Here is an 18,786-nt window from a genome sequence, read left to right on the forward strand (position 1 = left end):
TGGTAAAACAGTGAGAGAAATCAGCATCCTTATGTGAAACCGAGTATCTGCCTCAGAAATGAATACATCCAGGCACTTACTGAACTTTCCAGTACAGAAATTCAGGCTCACTCTTCCAAGGAATGAGTCATGCAGAAGCTGTAAGAGAAAAGCTAATCTATTTCAGAATGGGATCCTGAGGGAAACAGGATATGTGACTGGGTGGGAACATTCTGTAGTCCTCTCTGGGCATTCTTCTATTTGATAGATTAAAAAATGTCCCCTGTCACACTCTTTTTCACCCTATTAATTTTAGAGAAGCTGTAACTTGCTGGGTGGGTATTACTGCCTTAACAGTGTCTACAGGCTCAAACCTGTACTTATTCTGGTTGACCTCTTGCCTGGAGGTACGTGTACCTCAGTTTTCTCCTCAGCGGCCCACTTGAGACATGGTCTTCGGGTAATGGGAAAGGTGTAAGTAGCTAACCCTCCAAAGTTTGTTGCTTTTTACTGATCATAACTTCATATGATTCATGTCAGGTCCTGTGCTTTTCTTCCAAACTCCCCATAACCCTTAGAATCAAGCCCATGCTCTTTAGGTAGCCCCTCGCTTCTCTCTCCTGCCTCTTTGCCTTGTTCACCATCCTGTAACCACATAGCCCTGGCCGTTTCCTCTGCCTAGAATGTTTCTTCCTCAGACCTTTAGAGGTCTCACTGCTTTCAGGTAGCTGCTCAGGGGTCAGCTCCCAGTAGAGGCCTTCCCCTGGTCCCTTTCCCATTACTCTTTCTTCACTGCAGTCATCATTGCGTGATGTTTGTATTTATCCCCACCCCCAAAATATAAGCTCCGTGAGAGTGGAAACTTCATTCCGTTATATCAACCAATATGAGGCAAACTGGCACTTGGCACTGGTCACTGGAGCTCGAGAAAATTAAAAAACAAGCAAACAAAACCATCTGTCTCTCATACCAGCTCAATTTTAATTTTAAAGTGACAAATATACAGGTGGAATAAATTTTAAGCAACACCCTCCAAATTCTCTACATGACAAGGAGCTGAATGTAATTTTGCCTCATCATCAACTAGACAGTTTTCTAGCAATAATTTATTAGGAAGTCACAGCACAGAAACAACACCCTGGAGTTGTGGTCCATTCGTCAATTGATTTTCATATAGGCTTAGTTGGAAGAATAGGTTTTATGTCTTTCCTGACTGATGGTCAAAGTGGGACAGGTGGGCTCTTTCTATACCTATTTTGAGCAAATTATGCCCACCCACTAGCCAGCTGGAGCCTGGTCCATCCGCTGGAACTACCTGCCATGGGTCTCATCTACCCTTTGGCCCTCCTGGGGAGGTCCCTGGTCTGAGTCAAACTCTCAGATACTGTATAACCAATAAGGGTGGATCTGAAAAGTGGCCTCTGCTTTAACCCAGCAGCTTAGAAGGCAGGAGTTTTTCTTCATGACTGTTGTGGGAAGGAAAGGAGCAGTAATGGCTAAAGGTTGAGGTAACCCTAAATTTAAATTGTAGTCTACCTGCCAGGAGTTAATGAATAATATCCCTCCCAACAAGTTATCATTTACAGTGGTAGTCCATACAGACTGCGGTCCAGAGTAGAACTTCAGTTCTCACTAAAACATTATTATCCCTTGAGCAGGAAGCCCTTTGTGATATGGCTGTGCAAGGAGAGGAACCATCCTTCGGAAGGGAGTTCAATCTGGGAGAATGAGGTGGTGCCTTTCCAGACCCTCGAGTCATCCAGGATCACTGGTCAGACAGGGAAGCTGGCTGTGCCACAGGGCTGAACCACCAGCATCTCCCGTGGATTCCGTTGCACTGAGGCTGCTGCGGACATGGATGGTTTCGTTATCTTTACAAGCAAGCACTTTGGTGGGAGAGCACTGCAAAGGCTGTCAACAGAAAATAAAACAACAAAAAACAAGGTGCGGGGTGCGCAGGCAAACAGTTTTATCAGCGTTTCATTTAAAACACTGGTTTGTCCTCACCGCAAGGCCTGGAAGGTTCAGGAAGCTTCCAAGAGAGATGATCAGACACACACCCCGTTCCAAGCATTCAAGGGCACAGGACAGTAGGAACCAAGTTGGCCCTGAAGCCCACTCAGCGTGAACCAGGCACTGCAGCCAAGCCCAACCCACAGATGTGCTTTTATTCTTGAGGAGAAGCATCTAGAATCTAGATTCAGAAATGTCACATGAGCAGCCCTGAGATCATACCCTCAGTAACTGCCATTATGAGGGAGGTGGGGAGGGGAAGAAACCGCAGAGCTAGACTTGGGCCAGGTCACCCACTTCATGCCTGGAGGTTTGCTAGGGGGCTGTCGTCTGGGCTGTGCTTTATTGGTGGAACTGAACTATGGCAAAGCCACTAGAAGCACAAAGTGTCAGTGCGGTCACTGGCATCTCAAAAATATCCTGAAAATGTAAATAAACAGATTCCATATGCAGACTAGAGTGATTTACACTTAAAACATTTAAATATAAATTAAGCTATAACTTAAGTTACAACCAAAAGAAAAAAAAACCAAAAGGACACTCAGCAGTTGAGAATGCTGAACACATACACAGGACACCCCAAACACGAGGCCATTAAAGCGATGCCATTTTCATTGTGCCAACTTTACATTCATCACGTGCTAGTCCGGCCGGGCCACGCTGCACCGGGCCACATCATGCCGTCTGGCACTGCACTCCGGCCCGGGGCCCGTCATCATCCTCCTCGTAGGCCTCCCTGTGCTGGCGCCAGTTCTGCTCATTGGGATTAAACTCCTTCAGCTCCACCTGATCCATGTCATCTGTAATCCTGACTTTCTGTCGAGGAGGGAGCAGAGCTTCCAGCTGGAGAAGGTTGTCTTGAGACAGCCAGTGTTTTTCAGGAAAAATAACCTGTAAAGGGTGAGGTGGGAAAGAGCAGTTGTTTCTTCCCTTCCCAATTAAGGCATTTAATTATATGTCCCATGAGAATAAAACACATGCACTTACTAAAAACTGTATGATCAGAGCCCCTTTCTCCAGGGGTGCTTTGTAGATTGGCATTCCTTCATTACGCACACATTTCAGGTCCCCGTGCTTTACCACCTCACCTGCCGCAGAGAAGGTTTATTTATGAAACAGGAAGATGGAGGGCAGCCTGGAGAGGTCAGTCCCCGTGTTGGGAGAGCCTGGGGCAGACACCATCACCCCCACAGCAGCAGGCAAAGGCAGGGGTCACAGGGCATCTGACTAAAAAGCTGGTCCCGACCAGAATGATGCTTGTCAGAGGAACCGGCTGGGTGAGGGGGATGAGAGGGAGGGGGGTGGGAGTGGAACCCTCTCTGACCCACGCACTGGGCTCCTGCAGTGTATCCAAGGAGGAGCGGGCTGAAGCCTCCATCATAAGGTTGGTTTAAAAAAGTGAACTGGGAGTCAACACTCAGTCCGGGTAAACAGGGGTGATACCTGTCAGCCTGCCTCTTGCGTCAGGCTGTCACTACAACCTTCCCATGAGTGGGAGGAGAGTGTGCTCCTCACAGACTCAAGCAGAGCTTGGAACAGGAATGGGCCTCAAAGAGTCCAGCCAGATCCCACCTGGCAGGAGAGCCAGCCTTCTGGGTGGGGGGCTCACAAGGTGGCTCCGGCCACAGGCAGTCTCCATGAGCTGGTGGGCTGGAGCTGGTCTGGCTTGCACTTGCTGGATCTTAATTCTACACTTTTTCAAAAGGCATTGTGGGAGTTTAGTCCCCCCAGAGCTCTTGGTTCGCCCCCAAATCTAAAAATATCATTTCCTTCCAAACATGAAAAGAAAAGGGATAAAAGGGTCTCTTTAAAAAGTATGTTCTTCAGCTCAGTAATGAAAATGGACAAAGAAACAAATGTTCATAAAAAATGGTTGGGGGGAGCCCAAACACTCATTAATTCAGCATCCCACTCCCCTGGATGAACTCTCTCAAGAGGAAATCTTTTTTTTGTTTTTTTGCGGTAGGCGGGGCTCTCACTGTTGTGGCCTCTCCCCTCGCGGAGCACAGGCTCCGGACGCGCAGGCTCAGCGGCCATGGCCCACGGGCCCAGCCGCTCCGCGGCATGTGGGATCTTCCCGGACCGGGGCACATGCATCGGCACGTGGACTCTCAACCACTGCACCACCAGGGAAGCCCCAAGAGGAAATCTTTTAAAGTATCTCATCGGAGTTTTTAAAATAAAGGGTGTGGAGGACTCTCTCCTTGGGGGTCATTCAGTGCAGGGCTGTGATTCACATGTGGCCCTCAGAGCTGCTGATTGCAGGAGGAGCCCATTAGCTAAATGGCCCCAGGCTGCTGGGCTTGTTATGGTCTTTGCTTTGTTTTTAATAGCTTTTCTGTCTCTTTGCTCCTGTCAGGTGTCACACTTCTTGTTGCTCTCAGCACAACTCCTCAGGCTTCTGCTTCTAACTCACCGTGGGGCAGGGAAACTGTGGGACCAAGCATGGGCAACCACGTGTAAGAGAAGGAAAGAGATGATGAGCCAGCTCTTCCATGAGGTACATATCTGCCTTCAGTCAGGGGGATCACACCCTGGCGAAGCTCTTAAGGCACTTTTTTCTTTAATCTCCTGATTCTCAGCCATGCTCAAGACAGCCTAAAGGCCTCTGGCGAGGAAGGCACTTCAGTAGCAGAAGAGAGAAGAGGAAATGAAGGAAAGAGAAATAAGCCAAAACAAGAAAAGAGGTGAAAGAAAAGGACTCAAAACAAGATAAATGAGCAAAAAGAAAAAGCACAAGAGAAATCTCCAGCAGAAGGTTTTCTGAACACCCTGCCCTTCCTTATAACTAAGCAAGGAAATGGGTTTCTCGGGGTTTACGACTTCCTTCCCTCTGGGGCTCACTTCCTCTCTTTCGTCCTTGGCTCCCAGTTTCCCTGTGGCTGGGATCAGCTGGGAGGCAGCAAGGAACACTGGGTTCCAATCCCATGGCAGGGGCCCCTGCTCCAGGGAGCTTGGCCAAGGACTAGCTTTCGCAAAGAAGTTACACAGCACCCCAAAGATGCTGCCCAGCTCATGCTCCCCGAAGGACTGGAATCAGGTCTGAGACAATGTTGGGGGTCTTGGACATGATACCAGGGGTCTTGGGCACACACCCTCTCACAGCCTGTGGCCTAGGGCTTTGTGTGAACTATGATCCCCAAACTTTCCTACAGAAATGAGGGGAGGAATTGGGTACCTTGGGAGGCTTACAGAATGGAATCTAAAGGAAGGTGCTGTATTTTAAATTTTCATGCATATTTTCATTACACTGCAGTGCTTTTCCACAATCCTTAAGTATACCTATACACAAACACAGAAATGAAAAATCAAACAGGGTAAAATTTTAACAATAGGCAAATCATATATGCGTGGTCTTCATACTGTTTTTATTTTTTACAACTTTTTGTTAGTCTGAAATTGTTTCCAAATAAAAAGTAAAAAACAAAAGCAAAAAAACCCAAAACAAACCTCTGATCAAGACTTGGATATATAATTCCATTTCACTTATACCCAGAAAAGAGGAAACAGAAAAAGCCAAAGAGGAAAGTGGCAGAGAAAGAGAACAGGCCAGAAAGGGGAAGAGAGAAATGGACACAGAGGCAGGAAAGCCCTGGATGGAGGCTGGGGAGGCAAGGTGGCTCACTCTACTGGATTTAGGGTCTTAATTACACTGCCCTCGGACAGGCTTATTGGCTGGTTACCTCCCATCCCAGCTCTGAGCCTATCCCTGTAGCCTAAGCCTCAGATACCCACAGGAGAAGTCACTCCCTAACCCTGTGGCCAGCGAGGGGACCAGAGCGGCACTGCTCATGGCCAGTGATGGGGTCACGGATGTCTGGGTGGCTCAGCCACCACCGCACCTGTCCAGACATTCTTTGACATGGACAACTGACCTGAAGTGCTATTCGGAGGCAGCTTCAAGTCGAGGGCCCCAGCCTGGCCTCTCTCCCTTCTCCAATTTGCCTGGCCTCCTCACAGCCCCTTCCAGGCATGGACTCAACTGCAGTGAACGCTAGCCCTCCTGGGAGCTGGGAGCCTGGCATCTACACACGTGCTGGTAGGCTGAGCTCTCAGGCCTTTGCGAACCCTTTGGGTCCAGAGGCAGCTCCCTCAAGCTCCTGTGCCTGTGTGCAGACGGGCGGTTCTCTAGAAGCCGCCAAGGATAAGCTGGCAGGCGATGTCTTTTTTTTTCAGGAAAATTCTATTTTAAAATGTCTCTCATATGTAATCGACAACACAGAGGCTAGAGAAACATGGATGAATCAGCACAGATCACCATTTGATAGAAAAACACCACCTATTATCAGGTGTGTATTATTATACAAAAGTTAATTTTTAGGGCTTCCCTGGTGGTGCAGTGGTTGAGAGTCCGCCTGCCGATGCAGGGGACACGGGTTCGTGCCCCAGTCTGGGAGGATCCCACATGCCGTGGAGCAGCTGGGCCCGTGAGCCATGGCCATTGAGCCTGCGCATCCGGAGCCTGTGCTCTGCAGCGGGAGAGGCCACGACAGTGAGAGGCCCGCGTACCGCAAAAAAAAAAAAAAAAAAAAAAAAGTTAATTTTAAAAAAAATTTAAGTTAAATTGGAAGGTTCCAGGTAGAAGTTTAGATCCCCAAGATTCCTGTTTTGAGGCCCTTTCCCCAAAACTGAATTTTTTTCATGGAGATTATAAAAGAAATTCATAAAATTCTCAAAAGTCCCTAGTGATGACTTTAAATTTAGAGAAAATCAAGTCACACTAACTTGTGCAACAGAAGTCAACCTTGAATGTGAAACCAGGCTAAGCTGCCAGCATCATTATGCCAAACATACAGAAGAACTACAACGAAACACATGTGAAACATTACCTGATTTGGATGTAATAATAAGGACTCGATCATCCAGTGTTTTTATCATCTTCTTGAAGCCACAGAGGGCTTCAGAAAGCTGAATTTTCATTTTCATGATCAAGTCATGGCCTCGTCTCTGAAAGACACTATGATCCTTCTGATCAAGCACAATTATGACATCACCAGGCTCCAGCTCAGGCTCCTGATCTCCTTCTCCATGAAACAGTATCTTTTGCCCATCTTTCATACCTATGAAACATCATCCCTTTCTGATTAGCCACTTCTCTTTAAAACCATACTTCCGACAAAGCTTTTGAAGAAGGCTCACAGAGAGCCCTTTGGGGGTTCTTTATTCATCAAACCTCCCAACCTCGTGCAGGCCTGGGGCTGGGATTACCACTGACCAAGAGGCCTCACTCTCCTCGGCATAACGAGGTTCCTCAGCCAAGTGTGCAGCAGGGAGAGTGGGAAACGAGGCCGCCACATCGCAAGTTCACCGCGCACTCCCCGCCCTCCTGGCCACGCGATGCCGCAGCTGACGGTGCACTGTGAGCAGAAGGTCACCGCCTGCTTCTTGACGCACAAGCAGCACTGGGCTCTGGGGGCCTTCTACTAAGTCTCTGTGCACACAGGCACAGTGTTCAGTCCCTCCACGTGTGTGCTGGTTTGGGTGTTGATTTGTGTACTTTGGTCTCTCACCTAAATACATTTGCTGGATTAGGAAGCCACAGAATGATCAGGGGGAACAACTAAGAGGGAAAAAGACCCTAAAATGATGGCCCCAGGCAAAATGAACAGCAGGAGGAAGGTGCTGGATTTGGGAGAATCTGCTGCAACCGAGGGGAAATGTGTGGAGAAAAGGGACATACAGCTATGAAGACTTAGATAAGCTTTTATGGCCAATGAGCGACAAAAGCCATTAGGAATAACACTCCCAGTGACTCTAAAGTAATAGTTTGAGAAGGGCAAGAGAGGGCAGTTAACCAAAATCAAGGTTAAGTGACTTCCAGGGCATTGGAAAACCTTACAAAGAAGTTTTGTAAACAAGAAAACTTTGGCAGGTGACATGGATGGAAATAAAGCCAGGGAGGGTCAATGGAAGATGCCCTGGGAATTGGAAGAACTGACGGCACACTCTAACGGCATTTAAATACCAGTTGTGCTGTGTCTCATTTCCCCGATACCTAACACTTGTGCCCCACAATCAGCACCTCAGATGCACGTCCACCAGCGTGGGGCGCTACTGCTGCACAGACTCACCTTTCTCCACGTGCACCTCGATAATCTTCTTCTCTCGGATGACCTTGGCACCACTGCAGCTTTCACAGCGGTCCTTGGGGTTGATGCGCTCGCCCTGGCCCTTGCACTCGATGCACACGGTCTGGATCTGCTGCACCATGCCCGGCCCGATCTGCTGGATGTGAATCTGCATCCCTCGCCCCTTGCACACTGGGCACTTCTCCACAGATCCCTTCTTCCCACCAACGCCTGTGGGGAGAGAGGAACAAGGCTGTGCTCTTCCCTTAGAAGCGTCTCTGCTGGGTGCCACCAGAGAAGGATCATGAGCCATGAAACTGGACACTGGGGCTTGAATTCTGACTATTTACAATCATGAAAAGCCATGTGGAAGAGCCTGGATGATTCTAGCCAAGCAGACAATATCCAGATGTTAACATGTAAGCGCAAACATTGGTGCGTTTGGCTATACCAAGATAAATTCATTGCTTTAACTTCACCAAATGTGTTTTCTTCCACCCCAGGGTGGAAGAACACACATGCCTACGTGTGACCAGTGGAGACTGGAGGAAACAGCCCTGTCCACAAGGGTGGCTACCCAGCCCAGCCACTTCTCTGTGGGACAATGTGTGACCAAGTCACCAGATCTGACTTTTCTTGAAAAATCAGATTTTTAAAAATTACGTTAATTACATTTACATTTAAATCAAGGACAGCAAACTATGGCCAGCTGACTGGTTTTGTAAATAAAGCTTTATTGGAAGGACAGGTATGTCATCTGCTTGTTTACGGTCTATGGCTCCTTTTTTTTTTTTTTTTTTTGCAGTACGTGGGCCTCTTACTGTTGTGGCCTCTCCCGTTGTGGAGGACAGGCTCAGCGGCCATGGCTCACGGGCCCAGCCGCTCCGTGGCATGTGGGATCTTCCCGGACCAGGGCACGAACCCATGTCCCCTGCATCAGCAGGCGGACTCTCAACCACTGCGCCACCAGGGAAGCCCGATGGCTCCTTTTGCGATAAGAGTTGAATAGTTACGACAGGGACTGCATGGCTCACGAAGCCCAGAAATACCTATCATCTGGCCCTTTACAGCAAAAGTCTGCCGACCCCTAGGTTGGGTCAACCATTCTTGATTTTTATATTTTTAAAATAATTGTCAACATATTAAATAAATGTGCAGTCCAAATAAAAAATGTACAGGGCCAAATGAAATGGATTTGGCCCTCAGGCTCCCTGTTTGCAATCTCTGACCTTCACATTTAAAAAGATAAATTATTTTTCCCTGAATTGTAAAACAGTAAGAATTGTTTCCAGATCTAAGGGACCAGAACTATGAGACTCATTCAGAAATTAATTCTTACCTTCACATTTCTCACAAATTACATTTTTCTGGAGCGCCAATTTCTTTGTGACTCCATTATATAAATCTTCCAGAGTTACAGACAACTGATGCACAACGTTCTTGCCTTACCGAGGGAAAAAAAAGACCAATTAGTAATACTGTATTAAATAAATACTACCCATATGACCTTTAGTGGTATGAAGTCTCAGACTGTGCCTGTGTCATTCATTCCCTTCCCTGTGGGAAGCAATGCTTGCTTCTGTTACACCTGGCCCATCCTCTGGCCCTTTGCCAGTATGAGAACTAATACCCTTTCTAGCTATGAGCTAATTATTCAATCATTTATAGATGTCAAAGACTTTCATCTTTATTTGCTAAAACAAATCTGAGAATGAGAGATCAATGAGGAAACCCAAGGCAATGTTAACCAATGAGATTGGTTAACTAGGTTCTCCCCATGAAAGGAGCCCTTTCCTTATAGATGATGCACGAAGTCAGTCTCTGGACCTTTAACTGAAACTCTTCCTTGAACATAACGTCCTTTAATTTTTGAGCCCTTCTGTGTCTTGTGGCCAAGTGGGAACTCTTTCATCTGTGGAAATCTTGTCTGTGCATCCAGGACAGTGGGCCTTTCATCTTCAGGGTGGGAGTCTGTCTGCTCTGGCACCATACCAGCCTGTCAGGACCCACAGCATCAGGTCCCTCTCTGCTGCCCATAGGGCTCTCGAAGTCACCGAGATGCTGTCCTTGTTTATTGGCTGTCAACTTTGAGAGATGACTTAATTAAGGGCGTGAAGTTGTTCATCTCAAGACAGTGAGAGAGCTAGGCAAGAGGATACCCAAGGTTTTAATCACATCCACACTGTCAATTATATGAGCAGGCAACATACCCAGAAAACAGGGTAAGGATTTTTCCCTAATAAACCCTTTGTGATTTTCAGCACACTGTATTCACAGAATTGACAGCCAAGCTTTTCAAAGCTCAAAGTCAATTATAATGTGAGAACAAGTACAGCTTTATTTATCCAGGGGCCTCTTGTTGACCTCAAACCACCCTTCTTAAACCTCAATGCAGAGCTTATCTTGATTTCACCCAGGATTTTAATAAGCTTGGTTATCTATCTGGTTTTGAGGTCCAAAGCAGAGGATCAACCGTAAGCAGGACAGGGGAAGGGGGCTATTAGAGACCACTGGTAACAGAGGTGACAGTCCAGAGCCTGGCAGGAGGTAAGAGGTATAGAAAAATTAGGAAGAACAAACCCAGAACTCAAAAACGGGGGCCTGGGGCCATTTCACCAATAGCTAAGTCTCTCAATTCACCTCTGGGGATGAAGCTGCTAGTCCTAATGCATTCTGAAGAGACAGGCAAAGTAGTTTCTTTTACAAAGATGTTCAAACATCAAGGGGTAAATTTTGTTACCTAGAAAATCTCCTGAGCAGGCTGAGAAAATGAGGCCACACTGCACATGGCAGAGCACCAGCCAGAAATAGAGCCCGCGGGCCCTGGCCCAAGTCAGGAGGCATGGGAGGAAGCGTGCAGGAGGGGAGAAGAGCACTCTCCGCAGAGGTATCACTAATAACCACAGGAGGTGCCATTTATGTCCCTTAGGAACATAAACGGAACCCGACCCCAACAAAAGAGAAAAAGAGGGCAAGATGAACTTGAACTTCCTCCTTTCTCCTTACCGCCATTTGCTCCTTTTTTTTGCGGTGGGGGGGGGGGCGGGGGGCGGGGCACACCATTTGCAGGATCTTAGTTCCCTGACCAGGGACTGAACACAGGCCCCAGCAGTGAAAGCACCGAGTCCTAACCCCTGGATCACCAGGGAATTCCCCATTTGCTCCTTTATATGTGGTGTTGGGAAGGTGTCAGGCAATTAATTGCTAAATGCACTAAGAGATTCCAGGTAGACTAAACAAGCGATGAACTAAAGCTAATGATCCCCAAACATGACAACTACACCCTTTTAAGGCATGATCTGTCCTGATTCCAGCAACACGTACAATTTGGAAACTATAAAACTTGCTTAACGTCTTTCAAAGCAGTTACCTCTTCTCTCTCTAGCCATCCGTCCTCCGCCACCAAAGAACATGTCAAAGATGTCCATGGGGGAAGAGAAGCTGGGGCTGCCTGAGCCTCCTTCCTTAATTGCCTGCTCGCCGCCCTGGTCATAAATGTCCCTTTTCTTTGGATCTGAAAGCACTTCATATGCCTGGGATATGAGCTTAAACTTCAAAAGAAAAAAAGAGAGATTAAAAAGAGAAGGTTTGAGTTGTTCATGAAGCAAACCCACCATATAAATGCAATGACAGAGGGATTCTACACCCAACCCCCCAAACTAGCAGGTCTATATGTTATCTGAAACCTGACTTTTCCATTTAATCCCTTTGTAGAGTGGAATACATAGGGCAAACATTACTAAGGGATGAGAGGCAGGGCCACTGCAGAGAATAAGGATACAGAGCAGTAAGGAGGAGTTTCTCCCTCCTCAGGCTGCACCAGACAGGAAGAAGTAGAATGGAGCTAAGATATAGTGAGACCAGGCCAGGGCTTAACCTACAACTGGATAAAGCCCATGACGGCTGCTTTCCTAGGTTACTAGCATAAAATGCAACTGCAGACATCCTGTGAGCATCCATCCACATGCAGGCGGCAGACACTGTGAGCAAATCTGTCCTGATCTCCCCCCCAAAGTCCTGCCCCTCCCATAGTCTCCCCCATAGCTCACTTATTGGCAATTCCAAAACCTCATTTCCTCTCCCTCACATCGTATCTGTCAACAAATCCTTCTGGTGCTACCTTCAAATGTCCATCTCCAGTACCCTAAGACAGAACACCCCATGTGTCACATGACTGCCAAAAATGTATCCTGGAATCCAACTGTGAGAAAAGAATCAGAAAACCCAAACTGAAGTATATTCTGCAAAACTAAAAGACAGGAAAACTAAATGCAGTGTATGACCCTGGATTGGATCCTGGACTGGATCTTGCACTGGGGAAAAAATTGCTACAAAGGACACTGGAACAACTAGAAAAATGGGAATGTTTTTCTCAATGTTAAACTTCTTAAATTTGATAAATGCACTGTGGTTATGTACAAGGATGTTGTTTTCCCAAGGATAAACATTTAGGGCTGAAAGGTTATGATGTACGCAACTTACCCTCAAAAGCTTTAGCAAATAATAATAATATAGGGAAAGCAAATGTGACGACCTATTTATAATCAGTGAAGGTAGGTGAAAGAAAGGCAGGTGTTCATTGTACGACTCTCACCTTTTCTGCAGATATATGGAAGTTTTTAACATAAAATCAAAACACCATATAAAATATCCAAAATCCATTCCTTCTCACCACTATCACCACCACGCCCGCCCTGGCGGAGGACACCCTCCTTGGCCTGGATAGCCACAGTGACCTCCTCACTGGACTCCCATCTTCCGCCTTCACCTCAGCTTTCAGTCTGTTCTCTGCACAGCAGCAGAACTTGCCAGCCAATCATGTCAGTCCTCTGCCCCAAGCCCTCCAAGGGGCCCGGCTCACTTGGAGCAAAAGCCAGTTCTTATTCTGGTCTACAAGCCCAAACTGACACTTTTGCCTCCAGCTCCCCGCAATTCTGCTCGTGTGCCATTGGCCTCCTTGCTGTTCCCCAATACCAGAGCACTTACTGCTGGGATGGTGTCCCCACTGCAGTGTCAGCTCCATGAGGACAGGTGGTTAGGTCAGCTTTGTCCACTGCCATATCCCCAAACCTAGAACACTGTCTGGCCTGTAGAAGGTACCTGGTAAATACTTGTTATATGAATGGCTCAATTCTGGGAATTGAGAAATGAATAAGTGAGATAGGGTCTTCGCCCTCCAGGGGAATGGTTTAGGAAGAAAAAAAAAAAGTACAGAACATACAGGAAAAAAAAAGTACTTTGAATATACAAATATGGAAACTGACAGACACTAGTTTTTCTCTTGTACTACAGATCCCCAATAGAGATCTAATGAGTAACTAATAAATAATAAATGATACCTAATAAATAATAGCTAACAACTGGGTAATTTAAAAAACTGTCTTAGAGACATCAGAATCATACTCAAGGTAGTTAGGTCTTTTGGTGCGTTGATTCTCCCACCATTTCTGTAAAGAAGTAGGTATCGTTCACCACCACTCCTTTCCACAGAAGGAAAATAAGGTGTAGGGATTAGGTGCCCGGTAAGGAAGATCAGAAAACAACCAGGCCAGGCTGCCCCCAGGGAGTCTCTGGGCCTGTCTGTACTAGGTAAACATGCTTCAAGAGAATGTCCATTAGAAACACTCTGGATAATTGAAAGACTTTTGCACTTAACAGAACGGGATGATTGATCTAAAAAGGAAAAGTAATGCCCTGTCACTTGGAGCATTCAACCAGAGGCCAGACCTCACAAAGGGGCGGGACTCCCACTACTCTGGGGGTGGGGGTGGGGTCTCAGCACTCCAGAGTCTAATTCAGTCCCTGCCTGACCCTCACCCATCTCACAGTTGGAGACTAGTACTCTGACCAGCTCACCTTTCAGACTGTAATAATGTGCCACAGTTCCTTTAATAAGATCATTACGCAGCTGGAAAAATGGCTTTGGAGACTATGTAGCAACTGGCGAAAGTATTTACTATAAAATATTCAGTAGCGAGGAAAAAAAAAAAACCCTGTGTGCCAGGATGACCATGTACAATCACCCTGGAGAAAGCCTGGAAAGAAACACAGGGACAGCAGTTAGAGTGATGTGTACTTGGTGGGTTTTCCTCAATATTCTGAAATTTTCTGCACTGTTATGCTCTCTTTTATGATTTTTTAACTTAAAAATCTATTATTCAAACTAAAAGTTACAGTAGGGCTTCCCTGGTGGCGCAGTGGTTGAGAGTCCGCCTGCCGATGCAGGGGACACGGGTTCGTGCCCCGGTCCGGGAAGATACCACATGCCGCGCAGCGGCTGGGCCCGTGAGCCGTGGCCGCTGAGCCTGCGCTTCCGGAGCCTGTGCTCCGCAACGGGAGAGGCCACAACAGTGAGAGGCCCGCGTACGCAAAAAAAAAAAGTTACAGTAAAATTGGCCAAAAGACCAAACTCATCTCAAAAGCTGGCTGGGGTTAATAGCCAAGAACATACCCCCTATCACGACCCCTGAAAGGGACTCGCTTACTGACCCGCTGCCCGTGTGTCTTTCAGAAAACCAGCTGCAGAAAAGTAGAGACTCCATACAGAACACCTGACAACAAACACTGGCCGCCCAATGCTTAGCAACACAGGACAACAGGCCACAAAACAAAGACCAACACCCTAATAGCCTTCTCAGTTGCCCTGGAGCAAGGGGGAACGGACTGGCTCAGTCTGTTTTTGAAGAGACATTAATAAAGTGACAAACTTGGGGGAAAAAAATTAAAAGGTTCCACCTATGAATAGATAAAGTGGACAAGAACTACACACAAACTTGCACAAAAAAGAAAAGGCCTACACAGTGTGCCCAGCACACAGCAGGACCAAAATGGAGGTATCTGGTGAGTGAATGAATGAATGAATCCTCTCTAGGGAACTTTACAGCAGTTTCTATAAATTGTGTCCCCAGTCTCCTCAAACCCTTTCGTTTCTACGGAACACAGGTAGCAAACAAGGAATCATAATTAAATGAGGATGAGGACCAGACCAGTGGTTCAGCCTGTGGTCAGAGGTCGGAAGAAGTTCTAGCTGAGAACTAAATTAAAGGGTTTTATCCCCTTCATGGAAGGTGGGAAGGGAAAAGTATTCCTGGAACATCACAGAACGCCCCACCTCTAAGTTGAAAGGAACCCGCCAGACACTTCAGGAGCCTCACTTAAGTGACACTAATTCAGTATCTGGCTATAAATAAATATTAGTTTAAAACAAATCAACCACCTCTGCCCAGGCAGGTACATGCAGGGCAACACCTACAGAAATGTAGTACAGGTTAAGTCCAATTTAAAAAAAGCTTCAGAACACCAAGAGCAGACTCACTCCAATGGCACACAGCCATGACTTACTCTTGGAGAGATCTGACCTGAACCAGGGTCAGAAGGCTTTCCCATGTGCCGCCTCTGAAACGTGAAATTAGAAGCCTGGGTGCGCTCTCCTTAAAGGCTACTCACAGAAACAGCCTACAGTGAATTTAGGGAGCACATCTATGAATCACCAACACCACGTAGAAAGCCAGTGACTTTAAAAGCTACAGTAAGCCACCTAAATATAGATGAGAAAGAACACGAGTAACAGACAAATGGTCTTCCAGGAAAGCATTTTAAACTTGTGACAGCGACACTCGGCACCTGTGGCTAAATATAAATATCCTATCACTGTTGCCACCCAGCCAACCTTCTTTAGGCAGGTTTCTCCAGCTTGGAAAAGCTAACACAGACAGGTATTTTGATACTACACGCGTTTCCACGAGTCTAATGCTAGACAGGTAATCTATGGCTTCAAAAGTGGCCCAGGTGTCACTGCTATCAGCTACCACAAAAGCCCCACCTCCCAAAAGCCATCTAGGATATCCCAAGTTTTATAAGAAAATGTCAAGAAGTCAAAGGAGGAGTGGGAAGGCCAACAAGCTTTCCCAAGGATCAATGCCTGATCTTTCTAATCACCTATTCTGGTGGGTAATGAGCTTCCTTGGGCATAAAAAACAGGTTGACTTTTCCTGTGAACTGGATGAAAAAGTTTAATTTAGGCTTCTATGATACAGAGCATTTTTCAGCCTATTATTATTGGTACTTAGGATCCACTGCGGGTCATTTGTCACAGGAAACCTGTAATGTTCATATAAAATGATGTGTCAGGTTAAAGATTTCCATGTCCCTGTTTAATAAAGAAAAGGTGATTATTCAATGTCTGACAACCTTGATCAGGCAGGAGACAGGCACACAGAACAAATCCAGTCTCAAGAAGGACACCGGGTTTGTCCAAGGTACTAACTCAGATTAAAGAAACTCACCTCTAGGGCTTATGCATCAACAGGGAATATGAGCACAAAAATAATTCAACCCCGGTCGTCCCCAGCAAGTACACAACTTCTTCTGGTCGCGTGTGCCTCAGTTTCCCGGCTTGCTGGCTGCCTTTCCGACAGGAATGCCCGCAAACCCTAGGAGAACTGGGCCCCCACGTTTCAGTCCCGGCCCTCCCCGGCGTTCGGAGGGGCCCTTGTGGAGCGAAGGGAGGAATGAATGGGCTGCGCGGGGCCTCACGAGGGGTCCCGGCGCCTCGGGCCCCGGCACCAGCCCAGATGCCCAGCCCGGCGACGCTGGGGCTCGGCGAAGCGCCCTCCAACTGACCGCGCCGCGCCCCCTCCGCCTCGGACCACCCCCAGCCCCGGCCCGGCCCCGCGGCGTGGTGCGCGGCACCTGGCGACCGCCTCTCCAACAAACGCGGCTCGGGTTCCCCGCCGCCTTCAATAATTCACAGCCCCCGAGCTCCGGGCTGAATAATTGACGGCGGGCCCCGCGCGAGCCCGGCCCGCACCTTCTCGCCCTCATCCGGGTTCTTGTCCGGGTGGTACTTGAGCGCCAGCTTCCGATAGGCCTTCTTGATCTCCTCCGGGGAGGCGCTGGGCTTCACCCCCAGGATGTCATAGTACTGGGTCTCCTTCACCATCTTTTCTCTGCGGGGCGGGGCGGGCAGGACGGTCAGCGCGCCCCGGACGCCCCAGCCGGGCCCCTGGCCCGCGCCCCCGCCGCCCGCCCGCGGGTCACGGTCACGGCTGCTGCCGCCGCCGCCGCCGCCGCCGCCGCCGCCGCCGCCCGGGTTTCCCTCCCGCCTGCGCCAGGATACCCTCCTCTCCCAGACCCGCCGCACTCGAGCCGCCGGCTCCTCCGCGGCGGGTTTTATTCGGCGCCGGCGGAAGGTTCCGCAAGGAGACAGTGACGCCACAAAGGCCCAGAACCTTCGCGGAGGTTCCGGCGGCGCCTGGAGCTGACTGGCTGGGGCACTGCGGTGGGTTAGCGGCCCGGACCCCCGACGCCCCGGCCCGGCGCGACCTCCTGGCTCACCCGGTCGCCTGTTCCTCCGGCCTGCAGTCTGAGTACCCGGAACTCCAGTTCTGACTGCCGCCCCGGGCCATGTTGGGGGGCTTGGAAGACGGCTTCGGAGTGGAGGGCGCCTTCCGACGGCCGCCCCGCCACCCCGGGGCTGTCCCTTTTCCCTTGCGCGGGTCCGTGGGTCCGGCTGGCTCGAAGATCAGGTTGCCTGGAGGGCAGCGTCGGCGGGAACCCTGCCCCGAGGGGTTGGGCTGGGAGGGCAGCGCCCTGCTGTCCCCACCCGGCCTCTCCCTGGGGGTGTGGCCGCCCTCTGTTTGGTTATGTCCCGGATGCGCCCTGAGGCATGCCTCGGATTGTTGCGTTTTTGAGGGGTTTGGAGTGGGTAGGGGCCCTCTACCGTGCTGGAGTCGCATTTCCTGAGGCCATTTCCTGAAGCTGCTGGCGCCCCCCGGGGCATCTTCGAGGCTGAGGTGAGCCTAAGCCCTTCCAGATACGTACAGTGGTGCTTTGCTGGCCCCAGCTGTGGACGGTGCTCTCTCAACTGCCCACAACTGGGAACACTTGACGTCCCCCAGTTGTGGGGAGTGACGCCTGTTAGATGTGAGCAGCGACGTCCCCCAGGTCTCCCAAAGGTGGGCAGTGCCCCCTCCCCTCCAGACCAGGCTCGTGGGCGCAGTGGGCGTGGGGGTGGGGTGGGAGAGCGGTTCTGGAGACTGCAGCAGGACCCTCACTGCCTGGTACAGTAACGGGTCCCTGACTTCCTTCGGCTGTGCCCAGTTCCCAGCAGGTGCCTGGTAGCAAGGATCACCACCCACTGCAGGAACGTGGGCGTGGGAAGCAGCACTATCAGAGAACTGCAGGCCTTCTTGCTCCGGCCCAGCCTTGACTTCTGCCGATGGTACACTGCCAGGGAGGGTTGGCCACTGCTCACCTGTCTGGGATCCCTTGGCCTCGTTTTGGGTCCTGTGGCTGAGGCAAGTACTATCCCTTCCTCCACGTGTTCAGTGGGGGTGAGAAATGACTTTTAACTTGCAAGAGAAAGTAAGCTGCTCATTTCTGTTCTTGGAGACATTGCTTTTTCCCTCTCAATTAGACCTCTGAAGAGCAGTAACCTTTGGCAGAGAACTCAGAGCTGGAGGTCAACAAACTTGATTCCATCCCCAGATGTTATTAACTATATGAGCCTTAGCCTCTCTGAGCTCGTTTCCTCATCATCAGGACACGGTCATTGCCACCTGCCTGCCTGCCTGCCTTCCTCACAGGGCTCTTGCAAGGATCACATGGGATGATCACTGTGAAGGCTTCTAGAGCACACAGTGATTATCCAAATCTCAAACCTGGCTGTTCATAGGGATCACCTGGGAGCTTCTAAAAATCCCAGTGTCCAGGCTGCACCCCAGAC

The 18,786-nt window shown here is 49.0% G+C and overlaps 1 protein-coding gene across 8 annotated transcripts; it reads right to left on the minus strand.

Moving 5' to 3' along the window:
* Window positions 1-939: 939 nt before the first annotated feature.
* On the minus strand, window positions 940-17,999 carry DNAJA4 (DnaJ heat shock protein family (Hsp40) member A4). 8 transcript variants are annotated; one of them, XM_029239339.1, is made up of 8 exons: window positions 17,397-17,999; window positions 16,870-17,008; window positions 11,431-11,611; window positions 9,400-9,504; window positions 8,064-8,291; window positions 6,822-7,052; window positions 2,980-3,080; window positions 940-2,883 (listed from the first exon to the last, which is right to left on the minus strand). In XM_029239339.1, the coding sequence occupies exons 1-8, from the start codon at window positions 17,795-17,797 to the stop codon at window positions 2,668-2,670; spliced, it is 1,602 nt and encodes a 533-aa protein (XP_029095172.1). In that variant the 5' UTR covers window positions 17,798-17,999; the 3' UTR covers window positions 940-2,667. The 8 variants fall into 8 exon arrangements, 6 of the variants coding, with proteins under 6 accessions (XP_029095172.1, XP_029095173.1, XP_029095175.1 ...); XM_029239340.1 differs by lacking the exon at window positions 17,397-17,999 and adding an exon at window positions 17,203-17,220; XR_003796065.1 differs by having other exon boundaries at window positions 2,859-2,883; window positions 6,822-6,949.
* Between the last annotated feature and the right edge of the window lie 787 nt (window positions 18,000-18,786).

The sequence above is a fragment of the Monodon monoceros genome, unplaced genomic scaffold (genome assembly GCF_005190385.1).
Source record: "Monodon monoceros isolate NGI ecotype Baffin Bay Population unplaced genomic scaffold, NGI_Narwhal_1 Super_Scaffold_21, whole genome shotgun sequence".
NCBI classification, from domain to species: Eukaryota; Metazoa; Chordata; class Mammalia; order Artiodactyla; family Monodontidae; genus Monodon; species Monodon monoceros.

What these genes read in the sequence shown, in the direction of transcription:
- DNAJA4 (XM_029239339.1), bottom strand. Translation starts at nt 17,797, where the DNA reads ATGCGACTCCAGCACGGTAGAGGGCCCCTACCCACTCCAAACCCCTCA. An exon ending in ACCCGGATGAGGGCGAGAAG is followed by an intron (nt 11,612 to 16,869) that starts GTGCGGGCCGGG and finishes TTTCTTTTGAAG; the next exon opens with TTTAAGCTCATATCCCAGGC. An exon ending in AATTTGTGAGAAATGTGAAG is followed by an intron (nt 8,292 to 9,399) that starts GTAAGAATTAAT and finishes CTCTCCCCACAG; the next exon opens with GCGTTGGTGGGAAGAAGGGA.